At 34.2% G+C, this 23,856-nt stretch overlaps 1 protein-coding gene across 3 annotated transcripts in view; it reads left to right on the top strand.

Annotated features, from left to right (window-relative positions):
• LOC114328486 (facilitated trehalose transporter Tret1-like) overlaps nucleotides 1–23,508 on the top strand; it is a 100,329-nt gene extending 76,821 nt beyond the window's left edge. For all 3 annotated transcript variants that reach the window (XM_028277343.2, XM_028277344.2, XM_028277345.2), the window contains exons 3-4: nucleotides 21,145–21,424; nucleotides 22,405–23,508. In XM_028277343.2, the coding sequence (XP_028133144.1) occupies nucleotides 21,145–21,424; nucleotides 22,405–23,452 (1,328 nt within the window). In that variant the 3' untranslated portion in view covers nucleotides 23,453–23,508. The remainder of the gene's footprint in view (nucleotides 1–21,144; nucleotides 21,425–22,404) is intronic.
• The last annotated feature ends 348 nt before the right edge of the window (nucleotides 23,509–23,856 follow it).

The following is a 23,856-nucleotide window of genomic DNA, read 5'->3' as shown; positions in this document are numbered from 1 at the left end:
TGTAGCATCCTACCCTTATCCCTTTTGTTTTATAATTAAGAGTAGTTACTAGATTTTTATTCTTCTTCTTCTATAGCACTACAGCCCAAATTGAGCCTTGGCCTCCTTTATTTTTTGCCTCCATCCTTGTTTGTGTGTGGCTGCTTTTCTCTATACACGAACTCCTAAATGTGCTTGTGGGTCGCTGCTTACTGTGTCTTCCCAGCGCTTTCTTGGCTTTACAACCGGTCTCTTACCCTGCCTGCATTCTAGCGTTCAGTGTTCTTTTTGGTAGCCTATTCTCTCCCATTCTTCTAATGAAATCTGATAGGAGTGTTTCCCTATATAGTTGATAAAGTTAGTTGTTATATCCAATTCTGAAAATTCCGTTATAGACTAGGAAGGATCTGTTTTTAGATGGATGTGAGAGGTGGCATTCGGATTTTTGCGGATAAAGTTAAGTGATAACTTCGTTAATAATAATTGACTTATGCTCTTTTCAAATATGCCCAAAACATTAATAAAAAAAAATAAAATATTTAAAAATTTCAAAAAATTTCGTTTTTTTCTAATTTCTTTGCTAATAACTTTAAAACAGTTCATTTTGGAACAAAGTCGTATGTGAATAAAACAAAGATAATTAAATTTTATATCAGATGCGATTGGTTAAAAATGTCTTAATTTAACACCCTTGCTGCAAAATAGCAATAAATATAAAATAAGGGGTCAAAACAAGCCTGTCTTTATTCAATGTTTTTCCATCACTTAGGTTACACTTGGAACCTTCCTAATTCGCTTAAAAAACTTTTGTAATGTGAAAACCGTCCACCAAATTTCATTAAAATTGACTTACTAGATTTTGCATAATAATATTGCAATCCAAACTTTTTTTAAAAAATTAAAATATTTTAAAATCTTGCACAAGAGAAACTAGAACATACAAAGATTTGTCAAATTTTTTACATATAAAAAAAGCACTTCACCTATCTAATGCACTTTACAAAATTGAAATCGGAATATTTAAGCAGCCTCAGTAATGATAAACAATTTTTTGGCTTATTAACAAATTAGTGCTGTGTCCAGGAGCGGGTGCTACGGGCTCCTTTATTTAGATAAACTTACCAAGATTTTTTATGTATTTTGACCCGTAGAACACGAATTTTTTGGGTAACAGTTGATCCGGATGTCGATAAGATTTTTATAAACAAAGAACTTGAGGAATTACATAACATCATTTTTTCGCAAAATAAATAATAATTTTTCCCAAAAAAAAATATTTTTTTGTATTTCTTGGGTAATTTTAAGCAAAAAATGTTCTTGCAAAAACGCGGTGGAACATTAAAAAAATCGAAAAATTGCAATTTCTGAACGAGAATAACTTTTGATTAAAAAATAAAATAGCAATTCTGCTGACAGCATTTGAAAGTTTAAGTCAAATTGTACCGATTTTAATTATTTGCATTGCTAAAAATTAATTTTTTTATTATTAAACAAAGCTATTTTTTTATAAGCCAAAAAATTGTTATAATTTTAAAACATTGCTGAAGCCCCTTAAATAATCCGATTTTAATTCTGTAAAGTGTATTAAATAGGTAGAGCACCTCTTTATATGTAAAAAAATTAGCCAACCTCTAAATGTTCTACTTTTTGTTTAGAAAGATTTTAAAAAATTCGAACTTATTTAATGATATTTATATTGCAAATTTATTATGCAAAATCTATTAGGTCGATTTTAATGAAATTTGGTAGACCGTTTAAGTAAGTTATAAGAATTGTCTAAGCGAATTACTAAGGTTATAAGTGCCACCAAAGTGGTTAAGAAACATTGAATAACAACAGTCGTATTTTGCCCCCTTATTTTGTATTTATTGCTATATTGCAGAAAAGGTAATACCTTAAGACATTTTTGACCAGTCGTGTATCATACAAAATTAAATTATCTTTATTTTATTTCCCTACGACTTTGTTCCAAAACGAACCGTTTTAATGTTGTAAGCATAGAAAGCAGAAAAAAATCGATGTTTATCGAAATTTTTAAATATTTTATTTTTCAATTTTATAATTCAAGTATTATTACTGAAGGTGTCATCTAACTTTATCTGCAAAAATTCGAATGCCACTTCTCACATCCAAAAATACACGTTTTTTACAGATTAGTCCTGGGGCCGTATTTTAGAATTCAATCGAATTTGTTCGCATACGAGTTATCTCGAATGAAAAATTTCGTATACGAATCTGAATCTGTATTTTTTAACGTCCTTCAAAATGTTTTACGTATACGAGAAGAATTTGCACCGGCAACACCGCAAATTCGAACAACATTGGGCTTACCCTTCATCTAAAGATTCACAGTGTTGCCATACTTTTTTAGTTTATTTCTTGTATAATTTCAATCAATGGTATGATCACAATATTAAAAAAAAATAGCCAAAATATTAGCTGGATTCGAATCTTAAGCTTGCATAATATTAGTAATGTCGGTTTTGCAAAGTCCACTATTCTGTTTATTATTATTTTTGTATTCAGTATTTACACTGATATTTTACTAGTTTTTTGGTGTTTCAAAACTTTTTTTAAATGCACGTTTATGTACTGTGATAGTATGAAAAAATTGAGAATTTACACTGATATTTTACTATTTACCTTTCAAAACCTTACTTTTTGGGTGTTTCAAACTATTTTTTAAATAAATTTATATAATGGGATAGTATGAAAAAATTGAGGATATGGCAACGGTGTCATATGTCAAGCTTAGAGCTTAGATCCAGTGCTAGAATACGTACATAAAGTTAGGTTAGGTTATAAATTCAATGCATTATCGTACGGTATGTCTTTTCTTTCTATTAAAAAATTATTTTAAACCAGCCATTGAAAAGAAAGTTCAATGTAAAAATATTGTGTACAAAAACGATTACAACTATCAATGGCAACTAAAATGACCTTGAAATGACAACAACAAAACAATTCGTATACGAGCATCCAAATTCGAATGGTTCATAGCCATTCGAGTCATCGTATACGAAAAAATTCGTACACGAAGTATTCGAAAATACAATAAACTTGATTTCGAACGAAATTCTTCTAATTTCGCATGCGGAATATGCTCGAATGAATTCGAAAACACCACCCTGGTCTATTATCCCTCACAGGTCCTATTATTCTCCTCAGTATTTTCTTCCGAATTTATGTCGGGTTTTTTTTTTGAAATTTCTTTCAGGACCCATGCTTCACTGCCATAGCATTGCCTTCTTTTTCTTAAAGTTCCCTCTCCTATCGGAGGTTGGATAGCATGAAGCCTATGGTCACTTTTTTGGTTGCTGCTCTGAATAGTTATAATGAACTACAGTTAAACCATTCTCTAAGGTTCCTCAGCCAGGAGATGCGTCTTCTTCCTATGCTTCTTCTTTCTTGGATCCTTCCTTGCATAATAATTTTTAGCAACTCATATTTTTCTCCTTCTATATAATAGCTATAATAGCATTGCCATATTGATCGAATTAATGGTGTAATGCACGTCACGTTGGGTGAAAACCAATGATTTACGAAGTTCAATTGCTTGTTGGCCTTCACTTTCAACTATCAATTTTAGATATTATAATATATCAGCTATTAGAATTTTCTTCTTAACATATTACAGATGATTTAGGCGTTGTTAATTTATTACATCTCTTTGTTGCCAGAATAGTTTCTTGAAGGGAGTCCCCAACAAACGTTTCAACACATTTGGTATTTGGTGGCCCTGGCTATCTTGACAGAATAATTGGGTATATTTTTTAGAATGATTTTATTTTGGATACAAAAAACAGTGCTAAACGTTTTGATCATCCATTAAATCGTCGGTATACTGCGAAAACCAGGTAAATGACAAATTTTAAAATATTGAGTTAAGTATACCAAAATTCTCAGCTTTTTACGCTCTGCATACAGGTAAAACCCAGTAAATGATATGACTTACCACTTAGCAGATAATTTGTATGATAAACAAATAAGTTACACATAACCAACTTTTATTTTCAAGTAAAACAATATATCGCTACTTACCTCCAGAAAATTAAAGTTCTGTTGCATGTAAAACCAAGTAAGCGCACATCTATTATTTTGCCGGACAAAAATATATTTCTACTGCTGTATACCATATTCAGTAAAAAGGTGATAAATGTCTTTAATACATTTTACATGTATATTTTATTAAAATTTCTCATTCATATCGACTGGTAAAATCGATAGTATCGACTATGTTTCTTTGAATGGTCAAGAGGTACAGGTATGTGAGAAGTTTTTTTGTAAGACACTTTGTATATCAGCGTCGTTAATGCAAGATGTAAGAAAAATTGATATTCTATGTTGTTATACAGATACTGGCAAAAGAGGCAAGCAAAAACTGCCAAATAAAACGAGCAATAAAAATCGAAAAATTGTGAAGGCTCCTATTGAGTCTTTTCCAACCATGGTCCCACATTATATTCGCCAAAATTCGAAGCGTAGATATTTGGACAAAAATTTGAGTATAAGGAAAATGTATCAACTTTCTTTATATAAATGATTGTCAGCTGGTATTAGCGAAATTACATACCGAAGAATATTTTCTAATGACTATAATTTAAGCTTTTTTTGTCCTAAATAAGATCAATGTTTAGTTTGTAATAAATAATATTTATTAGCCCTATCATATTATGATATGACGAATCCAACTAAGAAACCGGATTTAGAAAACAGTTACAGACAACATCAGAAAAAAAAAAGAAGTATGGAATCTCGAAAAACGAAATGATAAGAAAAGCTCTTATCAACAATAAATATAGGTTTCAATCACCTTCGATCTACGGGCTATACTGCAGATTCCAGATTAACTGGACAATTCATATATTCTTCCCGAAAATTATGAGTCTACAATTTGTGTGTAAATGAAGCCGTATTACCCAATGTAGCTTACCGTTTTGCCTGGTCAGAAATTAACGGTAGACGAGGAAGTTCTGAAATAGAAAGCATTATAGGTACTCAACTACTTATCAAAATGTGTCCCAGAATATGTAAGCAAGTGAAATAAGTGTATTTTCTTATACCTGCGGAGGACAGTATCGTAACATAAATTTTTAGAGTCGGGAAGTTTTAGAGTAGGTTGTATGGAAGTTGACTCTATATACATAGCAGCATCTAAACCGCTAGAAATCAGGTCTCTCTATGGTATGCCAGATTACTTGTCTGTTTTTTTCAAAATGCAAGGGAAACTAAAAATGTAAAGCTCAGTGATAAAAAGTATGTATAGAACCATACAAGTGTAAAGATTTAATATTTTAAATAGGTACTACGACTTTTATGGTTTAAAAAAATTGTCACACACTCTAATTAAAAACCGAACAAAAGACCAAAACGGCGAAAAAATAATGTGGTTAAAGATAAAAAGGTGATATTCGTGAAAGAAGGGACAAACAGAATCCATTTCAATTATGACGCGTCACCAAGCTTCATTTCCTTATTGATACTGCACGGCAGTCGACAAGAAAAAAGCAAGCTGGGTTATCAACTGACATAAGCATACTTATGTAACATAAGCATGCTTATGTTAGTCGATAAAAACTTAAGCAACTTTATGATAGAACTTCGCCAACTAGCATAGCAAAAAAACAGATTTGTTACAGCTATTTGACAAGGGAGTGATATAGGAGGAATATACAGGTGGTATTGTATTTTACGATGCCAATGACATCTTGTCAGATCCTGCTTTCAGTGACTAATCTGACGAGTAATACGCATAGTAATATTATTTTCTTGTAACTATAACACGTCCAAAATAAATTTGTTTTTTCTATAAAACTGCCTATCATTTATGTAAATAATATCCATATAACTACAAATAGCTCTGAATAAAATGTTCAGGAAAAACCAGTTAAATGTTATAATTATCGACTAATCCCTTAAAAACATTGTTATTAACTAGTTATAGCCTCATATTCCGATCACAAAAAATACAAAATATTATATTTGGTTTATATTTGTTATAAATGTGTTATTTTAAGGGTAACTGATTAATTTATATTTACAGGTAAAACCAGATAATTGACCGCATATGCATCTTAAATTTAGGTTTAATCAGCTAGGTGTCTTAACTTTTTCAAACTAATGATAGAATATCATTTCTGATATATGCATCTTTCACTGGAATACCGAATATCAAACCACAAGTTGTCCTCTTAATTCAAAATAAAACACTAAACTTTAAAAACGTTTTTTCTCGGTTTCGGTATTTCGGCATTTACCTGGTTTTCGCAGTATACCGACGAAATAAGAAAAAATCAATGCATAATAAATTATCTCACCTATGGCGCTACAGCCCAAGATGGGCCCACCCTCAATATCTCTTTAGCATCGTCTATCCACCTCTTTATTGGTCTTCCTACTGGCCGATGTCCCACCATATTGTCGTTAATCGTTCTACTAGGTGTTCTGTCGTTATCCATTCTTATTAGGTGTCCTGCCCAGCGCAATCTTTGTATTTTTACATAATTGGTTATAGAGGCTATATTGCTTTGTCTGTAATATTGCTATAACCCATGGTTGAATTTTATTCTCCACATACCATTGTCACAAATGGGTCCCAGTATCCTCCTTAATATCTTTCTTTCAAAGTAGTAATAAGGTTTATTGTCTTTTCAGCCATGTTACATGATTCTACACCATATGTTGCTATTGGCCGTATGATGGTTTTTTTATGTTTTAAACTTTACTTCCCTATGGATGTCTTTGGATCCAAATGCCTACGACAGAGGGAAGTACCTATGCTTTGTTAGCAAGCATTATCCGTTTCTTTATTTCTTCCTCCTCGCTGCCATTCTCAGTTATCTGGATACCCCGTTATGTGAGCTGTTCTAAGACTACTTCTATATTAGCGTCGCCTATTGTTAAATTCTGTTCTAAAGTTGCGTTGGTTCCTTGCTTGAATTAGGGCTTAGTTTTATCTACGTTGACGACCAGCTCTATTTGTTTCGCATTCTTTTCAAGCTCTACATATAGTTCTGTAACGTCTCTTGCGGTTTTTCCCATCAAGTATTTCCCATCAAAGGCTATAGCGGGATAAGATGGTCAAAAGTGTCCCCGCACCAATCAGCCCCGCTAGTTATGTTTTCGATAAAGGATATAAAATTATGCCCTCATGCAAATTTTTAGCTTCCTACAGGTCCTAAAACGTCTTAAATCGAGAAAAGAAGAATTTTTAGGTTTTATTTTTTTGTGAGCGCAATTTTACTTAAAAAAATCTGAAAAAATTAAAGAGGTTGTATCTTTCAAATACAAAACAACTCAATTTTTTTCAGATTTTTCTCAGGAAAAATTTTTGAAATTTTCAAAAAATTTTTATGTTATGATAATATGATTTGGCCAACTTTTAAATAGAATTTTTTTGAGTACTTTTTGCATTTCTTTTAACTGGCAAAGGCAGAATTTTTAACATCTGAGCGGAAAGACCGAAAAAATCGAAAAAACCGTTTTTGGCTGTCTCGAGATGCATCTCGGGACAGCCTATTTTAAGATTTAGGATCCTCACTACAACAACTGATAAAAAACTAAAATTGTGAATTTTGTCATAAAATTTGGTATGTGGGGTTATAATAATATTTGGAACAACTTTTCCAAATAACTTTTATCGATATCTGTAACGCAAAGCAAATCGAATCGCATATCTAAAATTCACCCTGTTTGTGGATTCGCAGTAGGCCGCGTTTAAAATTTAAAGTTCAGTTGACTATTTTAAAAATTGTGAACCATCAACCTATACCTGTATAACTGTGCAAAATTTCAAATCTGTATATATTTTGATAGCCGAAACATAGGGGTGTCTTCATCTTAAATGCGAACCACTGTATCTTATCAATTCGATAATTTATTGCAACTAATATAGTCGTATTTTTTATAGATTCAAAATATACAATGAGAGTACTGACTAATTCACAAATTTTATCGTAAAAAGTTCAAATTGTTGCATTGAAATATTGAACCAATTAATGCGTAATAATATAATATTATAAATTATTATAATAAATAGAGTGAGTTTTATGTATAAAAACCCTCAATTATCTCGGAAACGGTTTCCACGTTTTTCAGAGGTTTTAGTAAGTAGGGGTTTTCTAATGCAGCCGATATTACAGTGATAATTACATTGTTGTCAGAGTTTCCGTTTTTCTGGAAATCTAATGAACTTTCTTATTTCAAATAGAACACCCTGTATATTTTTTGCGTTTCGAAGTCCTTAAGATATACTGATTATTTTTTATGTTATATCCTCTATACCTAAATGCCATAGTTTCGGAGTTATTGCTACATTTATTTAAAAAAAATTAAAAGAAATTATAAAAATACATTTTTTCGGCCCGTGTAGACATTATTTTACGTTCTTTGGATCATTGGGAACAAAAGAAGGTCTTTTGTAATTTTTCTCCAAAGTTAACCGTTTTTTGGGGCTCGCTATAAAATTTTTTGGCACGTTTTATTCTAAAACATTGCTGTTTATTAAATAATGTTAATGAAACGCATATGAGAGGACGGGCGATCGGGCTGCATTAACAACTAAAAAACAATGTTTTAGAATGAAACAAGCTCAAATTACTTACTGGTAACTGATAAAATGAGGCTTTAGCTTGAATTTCTATACTTGGCAGTTTCAAAAATAATATTTTTGATTTGTGTTTTTAACCTTGAAAATCGTAATTATTCGATTTCTTTTCAGTTTTAAATTATTTATGACTCGAAAACGATTAAATTTAGAGAAAAATTACAAGAGAACTTTTTTGTTCCCAATGGTCCAAAGAACGTAAAATAATGTCTACGCAGGCAAAAAAAAATGATTTTTATAATTTGTTTAAAAAGTTTTTTTTCAATAAATGTAGGAATAACTCCGAAATTATGGCCTTTAGGTATAGGGAATAAAACATGGAAAATAATCAGTATTTCTTAAGGACTTCAAAACGCAAAAAATATACAGGGTGTTCCATTTGAAATAACAAAGTTAATTAGATTTTCAGAAAAACGGAAGATCTGACAACAATATGAGTATTATTATAATATCGGCCACATTAGAAAACCCCAACCCACAACAATCCATAAAAATCCTGCAAGCCATTTCGGAAATAATTGAGGGTTTTCATACATAAAACTCACTCTGTATATTATATTATTACACATAATTATATACACATTATTAATACACATTAAATTGGTTCAATACTTCAATGCAATCAATTTTAACTTTTTATGATAAAATTAGTGAATTAGTGAGTATTTTGAATGTTTTAAATCTAGGTATAAAAATACGACTATATTAGTTGCAATAAATTATCAAATTGATAATAATATACAGTGTGTCGCATTTAAGATGAAGACACCTCTATATTTCGGCTATAAAATATATACAGATTTGAAATTTTACACAGTCATACAGGGTGATGGTGCACAATTTTTAAAATAGTCAACTGAACTTTAAATTTTAAATGCGGCCTACTGCGAATCCACAAACGGGATGAATTTTCGATATGCGACTCGATTTGTTTCGCGTTACAGATATCGATAAAAGTTATTTTGGAAAAGTTGTTCCAAATATTATTATAACCCGAAATACCAAATTTTATGACAAAATTCACAATTTTAGTTTTTTTCAGTTGTTGTAGTCAGGATCCTAAATCCTAAAATCGGCTGTCCCGAGATGCATCTCGAGACAGCCAAAAACAGTTTTTTCTAAAAACAATACTATTTAAAAGATGGCCAAATCATATTATCATAACCTAAAAATTTTTTGAAAATTTAAAAAAAATTTCCTCTGCTCATTTTTTATTACAAAAATCTGAAAAAAATTAAACGTAAATAAAACCTAAAAATTCTTCTTTTCTCGATTTGAGACGTTTTAAGACCTCTGGGAAGCTAAAAATTTGCATGAGGGCATAATTTTATATCTTTTATCGAAAACAAAAGTAGCGGGGCTGATCGGTGCGGGGGCATTTTTGACCACCTTATCCCGCTATAGCCTTTTTTGGGTTTACGGATATTTTTCGTATGGAATATTAGCCATCTCCCTGTTTTAGCCATTTCGTTATCTGGAAGGGATCTGTCAATTCATTTTGAACTCGACTTGAGCTTCTGCTTAAGTCATGGTGGCTTGAACTAACTTTACCTATTTCCTTGGTATACCAAATTCTTGCATAATTACATTTATTTTATCTCAATGTCTGTTATCATAGGCTTGTTAAAAATCTACAAAGATTTGGTAGATATCTATGTCGGGCTCCCAAGCTGTAGCTAATATTTGTTTTTCGTAGAATAGCTGATCAATAGTAGACCGTCCTGGTATTCTCCTATGATTTTTTCTGTGAAGTGGGTTATTCTCAGGTTTAATAATAAATTACAAAGATGAAAATCAGAAATGACAAAGTCACTATATATGTGATAAGTTTTTTTTGGTCTCTATTCTATGAGATAGGCACCTATACTTCAATGGCTAACATTTAAAGTCCAACAGTTCTTCTCCTTTTCTGTTTATCATAAGAGAATCATTGTTTAGTTGGTATATTTTCTTTTATTTGGTAAATATCTATATTCTAGTTTCTTAGATAATCAGCTTTTTAGCTAAGAAACTTAAGCAAGCAAGCAAGCAATTTGATTCAACCCGACCTGTGGGAGATGTGCACCCTTTCGAAAAAGTACATTCGGGTGTAACAAATTCATTGGGGCGAGGTGTTTTAACCCTAGTTTAAAAACAGGGATCACCCAACCTCGCTCCAATGCCCCAGGCCATCCCTTTCCCCCATCGCACGCTGAAGCGCGATGGGGGCACAACTATCGTAGCCAAATGCTCTTCACAATGGAATCCTGGTTAATAAGATTCCAATGTGGTGCCCTAATCGAATGCAAAAACTAGGCCAGCGTGATGCGCTCTATGCCTTTATCTTCTTACTTACTTATCCGCGGAACTAAAATTGCTTGCTTGGGTCCCAAGTCATTGTACCAAGCCCCACTGAGCTCGGTCCAATGGCTTGGAACTCAAGAATTTTATGATTTTTTTGTTTTTATGATTTTTTTGGTGGATTACGCCTTTTTTTTAAAACTTTAAAAGGGTAAACCCTGTAGTTTAGTCTCAGTAAACACTGAGGATGGTCAGTTTGACCGAAAACGTTTTGTACAACCACTCCCTTGTGGATGAATTTTAAAAAAAATTTTTAATAAATTTATAATATACCTATATAAAACAGAAGTGTTTACTTCTACTATTCTACGTTGCCTTTTTTTTGGTTTTTTTGTTTGTATGCTGGTTTTACCTGATCGTCTGTCTGGTATCTTGGATGACTTCTTGGACTACCTTGGTCACTATGTGGATGACTAGTCTGACTAGGTAGTCTTCGTCTGGGAGGATCGCTGTGGTGGCTTGTTGGTTATTGGCTTGTGTGGTTTTGGCATAGGAGACTCCAGTTGCCTGTTGTCATCTGTTGGTCTGCTGTTCTGGCCTCTGTTGTGGTGGTCTGCTCCAGGTTGGACATCTAGGGCATCCTCTGTAGCTTGCGGGATGGCTTCCGTGGCAGTTGGCGCAGGTTGCCTTTGTTTCTCTGGGCCTTTTACATTGCTTCGAGGGGTGATCTTCTCCGCATTTCACACATCTGGGGTCTTTGTGGCACGCGTTCTGTGCATGGTGGAAGCCCTGGCAGTTGAAGCACTGCGTTGGCCCTGTCGCTTTTCGTAGGTCTTCTACTACTACCTTCATGTGGCACAGATTGGTAATCAGCTTAGCCTTTTCTACGTCCTCGCGATTCAGAGTCAGTACGAACATCGGTAGTTTCCTTTTGGGGCCGGCTCTTGTGGTCATATTCTTAGCTGCTTGGCAGACTATTTGGTGTTGTACTTCCATGTCATCTTGGATTTTCTCCTTGGTGGTGTTTGAGGGCAATCCTCTTAAAACCACTTTGGGTTTTATATCCACTTCTACTGGGAAGGCTACCCATTGTAGCCTCTTGTCTTTGTGTGCCTCTACGTATTCTTCTATTATTCTCACCATTTTTTTATAATCTTCCAGGCTTTTCGCCTGGATGAGTGTTTCTTTGCCACTCCTGGAGATTTTGTTTGTCGTGTAGACTTTTAATTTTTGGGCTATGGTGAGGATAGCCCCTGTCTCATTCACGCTCTGTAATTTAATTACAGGCGGCTTTCTGTGAGGTGTTGCTTGTTGTTCGGGCAACACGGTGGTTTCTTCGTTTGTTTCCATGTCTTCTGTCTCTGCATCGCCAGATCGTCTCAAGGTAGGCGTCTCACCATCTGCGTTTTGCTCAGGGGGGGTGCTGGCTTTCTGTTCCTCGTGACAGTGGTGGGAAATTTTCTTTCTTCTGTTTTGGCTTCGGTTCTTCAGCCGGCGGTGGCTTTTTGGTTGCTGGGTTTTTGTCCTGTTGTGGCCTCGGTAGCTTTGGTGGCTGCTTCTCCTCTTGGTGTTGCTTCTCTATCAGTTTCCGAGTTTCTTTCAACTCTTTCAGCAGGTCGTCCATCCGGGCTGACATCTTCGCCATCTCTTCTCTTTGTCGCTCGATTTCGGCAGTTAGTCGCTCCTTTTCGGCCCTATGCCGGGCTGCCTCTTCTTCATGCTTTTCTATCTGATCATGCTGATCTTCAAACAGGGTTTCGAGCTTTTGCAAGGCCACCTTCCTCGCAGCCCTTCTTGCTCTTTCTCTCTGGGAGCTCTTTCTCTCTGCCTTTCTGGGGGCTTCATTTTCCGTGTCCTCGGTGTCGGTTCCTCTTCGGAGTCTTCCTCGGATTTCATCTCGGTATCTTCTTCGGTTTCCTCTTCGCTTTCATCTGTTTATTCTTTCTGTAATAGGCTAAGAACCACTTTGCGTGGATCTTCATGTGTTGACAGAGTGGCCATAGGGGGGGGGTGATCGAGACCTAGCTCGATCAATCGTCTGGGGGGGGGGGGAGAATCTCTAATTTTGGCGAACTTTTTTTTCCGTCGACTGGCCCGACGCCAGCTCGGCTTCAGAGTTGGTTTCCCTGTCCCCATCGCGGTTGTTCACGTACCCAGACAGAACTAAGTACGGGATCCTCTTGATGTTCTCGTTCTACTGACCTAGGGGCCAGGGCTGCCCGATGTAGATTCCAAATAACTACACCTTGCAGTGTCTACCCTTACGGAGGCACAGTAGAAATCCCGTAGCGGGCTCACGTCGAGTCCGCTTTACTTTTTCTGCTAACCGATCTCTAGCTGTGGCGTCTCAGAGAATCCAATAAAATCAAATTCCCTAAGTTTCACCACATCCAGTCGATCGGCCTTTGCCTCTCCTTCTCGCCTCAGAGAGTGAGAAGCGCTCAACTGCTGTCTTGCTTACATTCAAGACTGAACTGAAAAGTTCACAGTCGAGCCACTCCTACTTCGTTGGCTGTATCGCTGCTATTCCGCTCCGCTGCTGGCACGTCTTCCTCCGGTGGCTGGCACCGGACTACTTTAAGAAACTTAAGAAACTGTAACAACAAACTTATAAACAAGTAGCGCTTCTTAGACTGATGGAATTGAATGTTTACGCCTTCTTTTTTATAAAAATGAAAAAGCCAGCCTTATAGACAATTTTCGAATGTTTTAGTCCGTAAAGGTAAAATCTTTAGGTTTCAAGACAATCGTCATATAATTGAGGCTCCGGAGCAGATTTGAAATTTTGAAAAACATTTTTCTAAAAAGCAGAAATTATCAGTCTCTTATCTGTAACACTGAACTAATATTTTCCTCATTTTCATTTTATTATCGTAATAAATCAGTGTGACTAAATATGTATAGATTATTAATTATGGAATTCCCATTATGTCAAATCATCTTTTGTTATTTTTTAACGAACAATCTAAAAACCCAATAAACCCAATAATATTACATATTATTATTTAAAAAAATTCCTTATTAGATCTGCTGAAACGGACACACGCGTTCAAATGCCATAGTTTTATCCCATTTAATCTAAATAATTTTACTTATGGATGTCAATTAGCCTAACCTATATTTGTCCACTACTGAACGTAGGCCTCCTTTAAATTTTCCACCTAGCCTCTGTCTTGATCTTCTTGCATTCAATTTGTGGTAGTGCGCTTTTAGTCCAGAGAAATAAGATTTTTTTCGTACCAAATTTTTTGAGTAGTAATGACATCTATATTAACCCTGGAAGATCACACCTATTTTTTTTACATAAACGGCATACATGGGTGTCAGATACCCAATGATTTTTTGTGAAGAAATAAAAAAAATAAATATTTTATGATTTCCAGAGACTCTCTAATCACTATTGAATACATACGAATAATTAAATCAATAATTTTATTTTCTCTCTCTTAATTATTGTAGTAATACAAAAGAACAAAATATTAAAATTACCTAAAAATAATTAAAAAACATTTTCTAAAAAACCGGAAACATAATTCAAATTATTTTAATTTAATTTAACAACAAAATGGTCTTTCTAACTAAAATATAACACCTTTTGATTATAAATAGAACTCATATTCATTCTTAGCCAGGTATTTCAGTTTCACTCATTTTAGTAACTACATTCATAAGACTGTGTGGCTCTATGATCCATGCATTATGCTTTATAGCAAGCCGATCATGCACGCTTTGCTTTTCCATCTTTGCCTTTGCAGAAATAACACCTAGTTTTCTTTACTAAATTTGTGGGATGTTGTGTTGTTAGGCCATTAACTTGAACGCACACTTGATCGCAAACCTCACACATGGGTGCTACATACCCTAGCCTGTATTCAATAAATTCTCGTGATTGGAAATATTGCTCAAATGAGACCGCAACTACACACCCGTCCTTGGCAGACTAGAGACTGAATTTACATAAAGCAGCATTACCATTGAAATGCAGCTGCGCAAGCTACATGCAGTTAAGTGTCGCGATGGGTATCTCACACCCAAGTGTGAGCTTCCAGGGTTAATAACCTATATGCTTCCTGCAGCCGATTTTGATGATATACATAGTTATAAACAAATGTAGATTAAAAAACGGTACATTTTCGCTTTTTTCGTCTATTACTAAAAAGTGAAGCATTTTAAACAAAGTTGACAATAAGAAACTCATAAATCATATAAAAAAACTTCAATATGGTGTTCGCTGAATATGTGTATCCTTATTTGTTGCTTAGAAAATTGCAAAATAAGTCATAAATTTTGAGATTTTATAAATGTTAACTTATGCTGAGACTTCTTATGCTTAAATTATATTTTAAATTTTAAAGAATTGGTCAAATAGTTTAAAAGTTATTTAATTTGTTTTCCCAAATTAATTGCAACACTATAAGTCAGAAAATGATGAAGTTACAATACTTTGGATAGTTTATGAAAGAAAAAATTTACACTACTAATTTAATTAAAAAAAAATGAAAAAAAAATAATTCTAAATATTGCAAAATTACATATTTTGCAAAAACATGTGAATAAAAAACGGGGCTAACTTCGTCCCTAATGGTCCTAGGGCAATTTTTTTCTTTCTAAATGTGTATAAAAATTCAGACTTTCTAAATATGAAAAAATAATTTATGTACTCTATGTCATATTATGTATAAGTTTTTAGTTTGTGAAAACTGTCATTATAGATAGCAGTGCGTGAAGGGTTTAAAGTGTGCGTGAAGTAACAATGTATTTTAAATGGGATTTACTTTTTCGCACACTTTCATTGGGTTTTTAGCATACTTTCATATAATCAAATATCCTTAAATTTCGCGTTGTCACAGTGATGACAATATGAGCAATGACTTACAACAACATTTTTGACAGTTTTTTGGTTTGAAAGTAGTTAGGATTCTTAAATGTCAAGTTCTAAAAATTGTAGAATAGAAATGAATTCCAGTGACGAAGATTTACAGTTTTTTTATTTGTTTATCGTAGATAAAATATTGTATGAAACTGTGGGTGAAGTACTTTTGCGAGCTTACGCGATGTATAGAACTCGCTCCGTTGTCGCCCGTGCTCTAAAAATCGCGTGCGTTTGCAAAAAGCATACTTCACGAACTGTTTCATAAATAACTATTTTCTACGGGTAATGGTTAAAAAGTTATTATAATATTGTTTATAAGTAAGCAAAAAATCGACATGTTTTTGCAAAATAATTTTACACTGTTTAAAATTACTTTTTGTAATTATTTTAATTAATAGTATAATAATTGTTCTTCTTTCATAAACTGTCCGAAGTATTACTAGTCGAGGAAATGAAGCATTTTGGCTTGCAATTTTTTCGTCCAGCATGGATTTACTTGGAAATTTTCACAGAAGGTAGGGAATAGTCCAAGGATCATTTTCTATATCATGCTGTTGTACGCTAAAACCTTGGGGGTGGTTGCCACCCCATCTCGGGGGCGGGAATTTTTTATTACATTTTAACTATGTAAATCGATGTAAAAAGTTATTCTAAGAAAAAAATATGTTTTATATTTTCTTCGTAAAACTAATATTTTTCGAGTTATTCGCGCTTGAAGTAACAGTTTTTCGATGAAAGAATCGACTTTTTTAGAGGGTTTTTTTGAGTATACCTCGAAAAATATGCATTTAATCAAAAAAACTGTTGATATCAAAATTTTACCTTTTAGTAACACAAACCAAATTCTTTTTCTGTAATATCTTTAAGACCAATAAAAACCGAGATACGGTATGTTAAAAATTTTTCGTCAAATCCATAATTTGAAATATTCAAAGTAAAATAACGGAAAAACTTTGCATTTTTCGAGGAAAACTTAAATAATCTTTTTTCAAGTATACAATTAGATCTCTCAAAAAATAATAATAAAAAGTTTCTAGCCTGAAAATTACGCGACTTATGATCAAAAAAGTCGGTACCTGCTTTTCTCTATGAAAAAATCAGTGAAAACAACCGCCTAACTTCCCTCCTAATTAAAAATTGGTCTTTTGGTAATACACCCAAGATGTTTGATCTATTTAAAAAGCCTAATTTTAGAAAAATTGGAGTTTGAAGAAAAATAATTTTTTTAGAATTTCTCATTTTTCACTATTTACGAGTACTTCAAAGTATCTCCGAAAATACTGGAGATCCGAAAAAAATAATTGACTACTGAATTGTAGCGTTTTTAATAACTAAAATTCTCTTGTGCATAGATCTTCATTACAGTGAACAGTTAGCGAGATATAGCTGTTTAAAACCTCTATTTACGAGCAAACACCCCCTTATTCGAGCCCTTTAAACCCACCCTAATTAAAAACTAAGGAATCTTACGGAATTTAGTTTACATAGTCTTATAACTCTTCAAAATTCCTACCAATTCATTTTTTAATAAACTTTTTATCGCCAAAAATGAAGGAGCTATGTTTATGGACAATTTTCAATGTATACCCTATTCCACGAACATACACCTGATTTGGATTACTTCGACAACGAATATTTTACTGTGCAAAATAAGAAGAACGAAAGTAAATTGCAAATTACATTGTTGTTTATTGGAATAATTATTAGCGCCATTTACTTTCGTACTTATTATGTTGCACAGTAAAATATTCGTTGTCGAAGTATTCCAAAACAGGCGTATGTTCGTGGAATGGCCCATATGTATAATACCACAGAACCGGTTCGTATACTGGAAGATGACTAATAAACTATTTGTATTTGTATTTGTACATATTTGGAAATTCGTATTTTTGTGTAAATAAATGTTTTTGTAATTCTTTAATTCTACTTTTTTTCTGAAAATATCATCTATTAAAATATCTACTTATAAAAACTGTAATGTTATTAAGGGTGATTTTTCAGGGTTGAAATATTATGATATTATATCCTAAAGTATGAAACAATCATTATTTAACCAATCAAACCAAATTTTACCCATATAAAAGTTTACAATGTTTTTATATAATTTTTGATGATAAGGGGTAGTTTACAACCCTAAAAATAATCAACGCCCTTAAGCATGATATAGAATATGAAGTACAGGGTGAGATGATCCTAATCCCAAATTTTTATGTAAATCGATGCAAGCCGAAATTATTCTTTTAGGATAAGTAAATTTTTTATATATAGCTCCAACAAAGGTGGTTTTAAGGGTTGAAATATTATGATAGTATATCTTAAAGCATAAAACAATCATTATGTAACGATTAAGAACCAAATGTAGACAATATTAAAGTTTAAAATGTTATTTAATAATTTTTTACAATTAGGGGTAGTTTTCACCCTTAAAAAAACCAAAAGCGTACAACGGCTCAATATAGAAAATGACTTAGAGGGTGAAATGAGCCTAATCCCAAATTTTTGTACAATTCGATGCTGGACGAAAAAATTGCGAGGTTTTGCCATTTTTTCAGCTTCATTTCCTCGACTATATCGTAACCTCATAATTTTCTGACTTATAGTGTTGCAAAAAAAATTAATTTGGGATAAAAAAATTCAATAACTTTTAAACTATTTGACCAATTATTGCTATGAAATTTAGGGTATGATTTAAGCACGAGAAGTCTCAGCATTCCGTGTAATAAGAAGGTTCTAAGTTAATTTTTACATAAGTTCTAAATATTTATAAAATCTCAAAATTTATCATTTATTTTGCAATTTTCTAAGCAACCAATAAGGATAGACATATTCAGCGAACGCCATATCGAATTTTTTTATACGATTTATGAGTTTTTTACACTGAAATTTGTTTAAAATGCTTAACTTTTTGTTAATAGACGCAAAAAAGGCGAAAATTTACCGTTTTTTGATCTTCATTCGTTTATAACTATGTATATCATCAAAATCGGCTGCAGGAAACATATAGATTACTATTATAGATGTCTATACTATTCAAAAAATTTGGATTCGGCCTGGCGGGGGTTGTGTCACCAACAGGATATTTTTTTTCTAATTTCTCTGAACTATTTATATTATTCGTTCGCCTAGTCGGTGGTCGTCCTCTGTTTCTTGTCTTGGTCGCCATTAAAGAATATTTCTGATCCATCTACCATCCGTCAATCTGACAACATGTCCGGCCCAAGCCCATTTAGCCATGGCTATTCTTTTAACTGCATCCGTGACTTCTGTTCTTTTTTATTTCTCTGGTACTTTATCTCTGGTGATAATACCTAATATTGATCCTTTCATATTATTATCATGTTGTGTAACTCATGGATATACATACTAACAGTAAAATTTTATTGCATTATTATTTTCCCTGTATAATTTAAATTATATTATTCCAATTATAGTAGAAATATTAAGCCTTCTTCTACTTTTAAGGTACCGTCTTCTTTCTAAAGTTGGCGATCATCATGACTATTTGTATTCTATTTACAGCTGCTTTAAAAAGCTGGTTAGATAAGTAATTAATCCACTCCCTCTGATTGCGCAGCCATGACATTCGTCGTCTTCCAACGCTACTCTTTCCTAAAATCATTCATCATTATCATCATTTGGCTCTACAACTCTATGTGAGTCTTGGCCGTGTTTACTATTTTCCTCCATTGTTGTCGGTCCTGAGCAGCTATTTCGTATTGCTGTACTCCCATTTTGTGTAGATGACTGGCCACTGCGTCCTTCCATCTCTTTCTTGGGCGACCAACTGACCTTTTGCCATCGGGCCTTTCCCAGAATGTGACGTTCAGAAGGCTTTCGTCACTCGATCTTAGCACGTGACCCGCCCATCGTATTCGGTTTGCTTTAATGTAGCGTACTATGTTTTCATCTCCATATATTGTCTGGAGTTCATCACTGTGTCTTCTTCTCCATTCCCTGTTGTCTCTTCTCTGCAAGGCCCATATATAGTCCGCAGTATCTTTCTTTCAAGTACCAGTAATTTTGTCGTTTCCCGCTGGTTCAAAGTCCATGTTTCGCTTCCATACGTTATTGTGGGACGAATTATTGTCTTATATACTCTTATTTTTGCTGGCCTTGAGAGTATTTTTGATTTAAGTAGGGCCATTAATGAGTAATATGCCCTGTTTCCTGTAATGATCCTGGCTGCCACGTCCTTTTCATATTTATTTTCAGATGTTATGATCGCTCCCAGGTACTTAAATTATTTGACGACTTCAAAGTTGTATTCATTAATTGTTACGTTTTGTCTAACCCTTGGCCTTAGGTTCTTCGTAACGACCATGTACTTGGTCTTGTACTCGTTGACCTTAAGACCAACTTCCTTGGCTCCGTTCTCGAATAGGGTGAAAATTTCTTTTGCATCTCTGGTGGATTGTGCAATTGTGTCCACGTCATCCGCAAAGGCCAATAGTATTTTTGATCCTTGGGCGGCAAATCCGTTTGTTAGTTGTGGCTGAGCTTTCCTTATTGCATGTTCCAGTGCGAAGTTAAACAGCAGGGGGGCGAGAGGATCTCCTTGTCTAAGCCCAGTATCAATGAGGAATTCTTACGACTTGGTGCTGCCAATTCTGATTCGTGAAGACGGGTTATCCTTGCTCAGCTGTGCTAATCATCTTCCATCTTCTCATCTTTCCAGGTACTCCCATTTCTACCAAAGTCTCCCACAATTCTTGTTTGCTAACAGAATCGTAAGCTTGTTTAAAGTCCACGAATATTTGGTGTACATCGTGGTTGAATTCCCAGTTTTTTCCAACACCTGTTTTTCTCCCCCTGTTTTTAGTAGTTCCACCTGCATTCCGTCTGGACCTGGGGCTTTATGGTTTTTTAGGGACGAAATTGCGGACTTTACTTCAGCTAGTGTGGGCCCTGGTATTTTAGGTTCGGCTAACTGGTTCTGTCTTTGTTGCCCTGTCGTTGTGGGGTTTTCTGTATTTAAGAGTTGCTCAAAATACTTTTTCCATTGGCGGCTTATCTCTTCATCGTCTGTGAGCAATTGTCCTGCATCGTCTTTATAAATCTTGGTCTGTTGGTTGTGTTGCTGGTCATTGTTTTAGGTCCCTATAAAACTGTCTAGACTATGTTCCTCCTCGAGTTGCTTTATTCGTGCTTCTAGGTACTGTTTCTTTTTTTTTTTCCTTAAAAGTCTTCTCGTTTGAGTCCTTACTGTGTTGTAGTCTTTCCCGTTCTCTTCTGTAGGTCGTGTTAGTAACTCCATCCTCTTGATTGCTTTCTGCTGCAAGCTTTGTTCGCACTCCTGGCCAAACCACTGGTTTTTCTTCTTTCTATTCCTTTCTTTTCCTATGGTTTCCGAATTCCGTATATAAATACCTAATAATATTTTTGTAACACTATAATTTTATCCTTTTAGGTACGTTACTTGCAATATCTGATGGTATGACGTTCGCCTGGACTTCACCCATGACAATCTACCTCACCAGCAAAGAGAGCCACATAAAAACAACAAAAGAAGTAGTGGAATGGTTGGAAACGGCGTTTCTTTGTGGGTGTTTTTGTGGTATTCCCATAACGCTTTATACAGTAGACAAATTCGGAAGGAAGAAATCATTGGTACTTGTATCTGTGATGATGTTGGTTGGGTGGATTCTGATCGGTTTGGCCAATAAGATGATTTACATATTTGCTGCAAGGTAAATTGCTTTTATTAGTAGATATTTTTATATACTATGGTCTGTTTTTAAACCATGAGGAGTAATTCAAATTTTCCCAGCCGTAATGTTTGTTGGTGATTGGTCCAACCTCAGGCAAGTTTACTCCAATGTTATAAAATTTTGAAAATAGAAAATAGCTTCAGAAAAACATTATGAAATTTTGACACAACAACTAGACCAAGAAGCCAGTAAAGTCGGATTAAATATGAACTAAAGCAAAACAAAAGTGATAACAAATCAAGAAGATGAGTTAAGAATCGTAGTTAAACAAAACCAAATAGAAGAAGTGAATGAATACATATACTCGGGACAAATAATAAAATTGAATAGAGAGAACCAAATAGCAGAAATAAAGAGACGAACGAAGTTAGAGGGGGCCTCGTTTGGTAAGTTCAGCTTCATATTGATGAATAAAAAATACCCTCAATATCTAAAACCGAAACTCTACGACCAATGTATTCTTCCGGTCCTTGCATATGGATGTCAAACATGGACGTTCACAAAAGCGAATATGGACAGAATTGCGAAAACACAAAGAGCAATGGAAAGATAAATGATCAACATAAGACTGTCAGATAGAAAAAGGAATTCCTTGTTAAGAAATATCACAGAAGTTAAGGATGCTACTCGCCAAACAGCTAAACTAAAATGGAGATTCGCCGGCCAAACTATTAGACAAAAAGACGAAAGATGGAATAAAATTATTACAGAGTGGAGACCATGGACATATAAACGAAAGAGAGGGAGACCACAGATGAGATGGATAAATGACCTAAAACGCCAAGCCGGCTCAAAATGGATGCACATGGCTCACGATAGAGAAAGATCGAGTAGCGAAGGGGAAGCATATTTCCAATATTGGATGTCGCAAGGCTGATAGATAGACTAATGATCTTCTAAAGTTTTTCAAACATAAGATTTTTTTTTATTTAATTAAAACATTTTTCTTTTTCTTTTAGGGTTTTAGCGGGTATAGCTAGCAACATGGTATACGTAGCATGTCCAATGTACAACGCCGAAATAGCGGACGAAAAAATTCGAGGATCCCTTTCAGCTATCATGATGGTAATGGACCACGCAGGGTCCCTTATAATGTACGCCATAGGGCCCTACACGCCGTTCTATACGGCTCCTATATTAGGATCCGTTATTGTAATCTTCCAAATAATTGTCTTCTCATTTATGCCTGATTCACCGTTTTATTTAATATCTGCTGGCAAAATTGCAGATGCTCACAAAGCACTATCGTTCTTTAAGCCTTACAAAGACGCTGATGACGAAATTAATGTGATCTCAGCTTCCATTGAGACTGAAAGAAGAGAAAAAGAGCAGAAGCCTAGTATATTTGACACTAAAGTCAACAGAAAAGTGCTAACGATTATTACAGTGTTAAATCTAGCACCACAAATGTTGGGTTACTCAGTAATTATCATGAATCTGCACATTATTTTGAAAGCAGCAGGATCCATATACATGGACTTCTCACTTGCTGCTATCACAGCTGGTAGCATAATGCTGGCAGCAACAATCTTCTGCTCTGTATCTGTAGATAGATTCGGCAGAAGGATTTTACTTCTAGTATCGTCGACTATATCAGGCTGCTGTGTACTAGCCCTAGCTATTTATTTCCACTTACAAGCATTATCCTATAACATGACTCCAGTGAGTTGGATACCGGTTGTATCGGTATTTATATTTTGTCTGTTCTTTAAGATTGGAATTGGCATTGTACCCTTGATAGTAAATGCAGAAATAGCTCCTGGTAACATCAAAGCTATAGCTGTCACTTATGGCGATGGACTCAAAATCGTTGGTAGCATTATAGCGGTACAGATTTACCAATTCGTCACGAAGGCTACAGGACTCTATTTGCCTTTCTACATTTATTCCTGTTCAGCTGTTGTTTTGGGAATATTTACGTTTTTCTGGATTCCAGAAACTAAAGGACATTCGCTAGAAGAAATTCAGAGGATTATAAAATCTCATTCGGTAGGAAAAAGATATTAATTGTTTGTATTGTTGATATTTATTTTTTTTACGAATAAAGCATTTGTATAAAACTAGTTCCATTAATTTTGAAAAGGCATTTGACAAAGTCCCACATGGGAAATTAATATTCTTCTTCAAGTGCTTGGTCAGAGCATAGAGTTCTTTTGAGAGTTCTCTAGAGAGAATCTTTTGCGACAACATCTTAATAAGATTAAGGTCTGGACTGTTTAAAGACCATAAGAGAATTTTAATACTATTGTTTCCAAACTAGTTTTTAGTTGTTTTTGCTGTATGGCATACAGCATCGCTCTGTTGTATTATAAACAGATCTTGAGGACTGCTTCTTCTTCTTGTTTTTAGGGTGCCTATCCGTTCCAAACGTTGGAGATCATTCTGGCTATGATGACTTTGTTGGCTGCTTT

This window comes from Diabrotica virgifera, chromosome 2 (genome assembly GCF_917563875.1).
Source record: "Diabrotica virgifera virgifera chromosome 2, PGI_DIABVI_V3a".
In the NCBI taxonomy this organism is placed as follows: domain Eukaryota; kingdom Metazoa; phylum Arthropoda; class Insecta; order Coleoptera; family Chrysomelidae; genus Diabrotica; species Diabrotica virgifera.
This window is presented reverse-complemented; position numbering and strand designations above follow the sequence as displayed.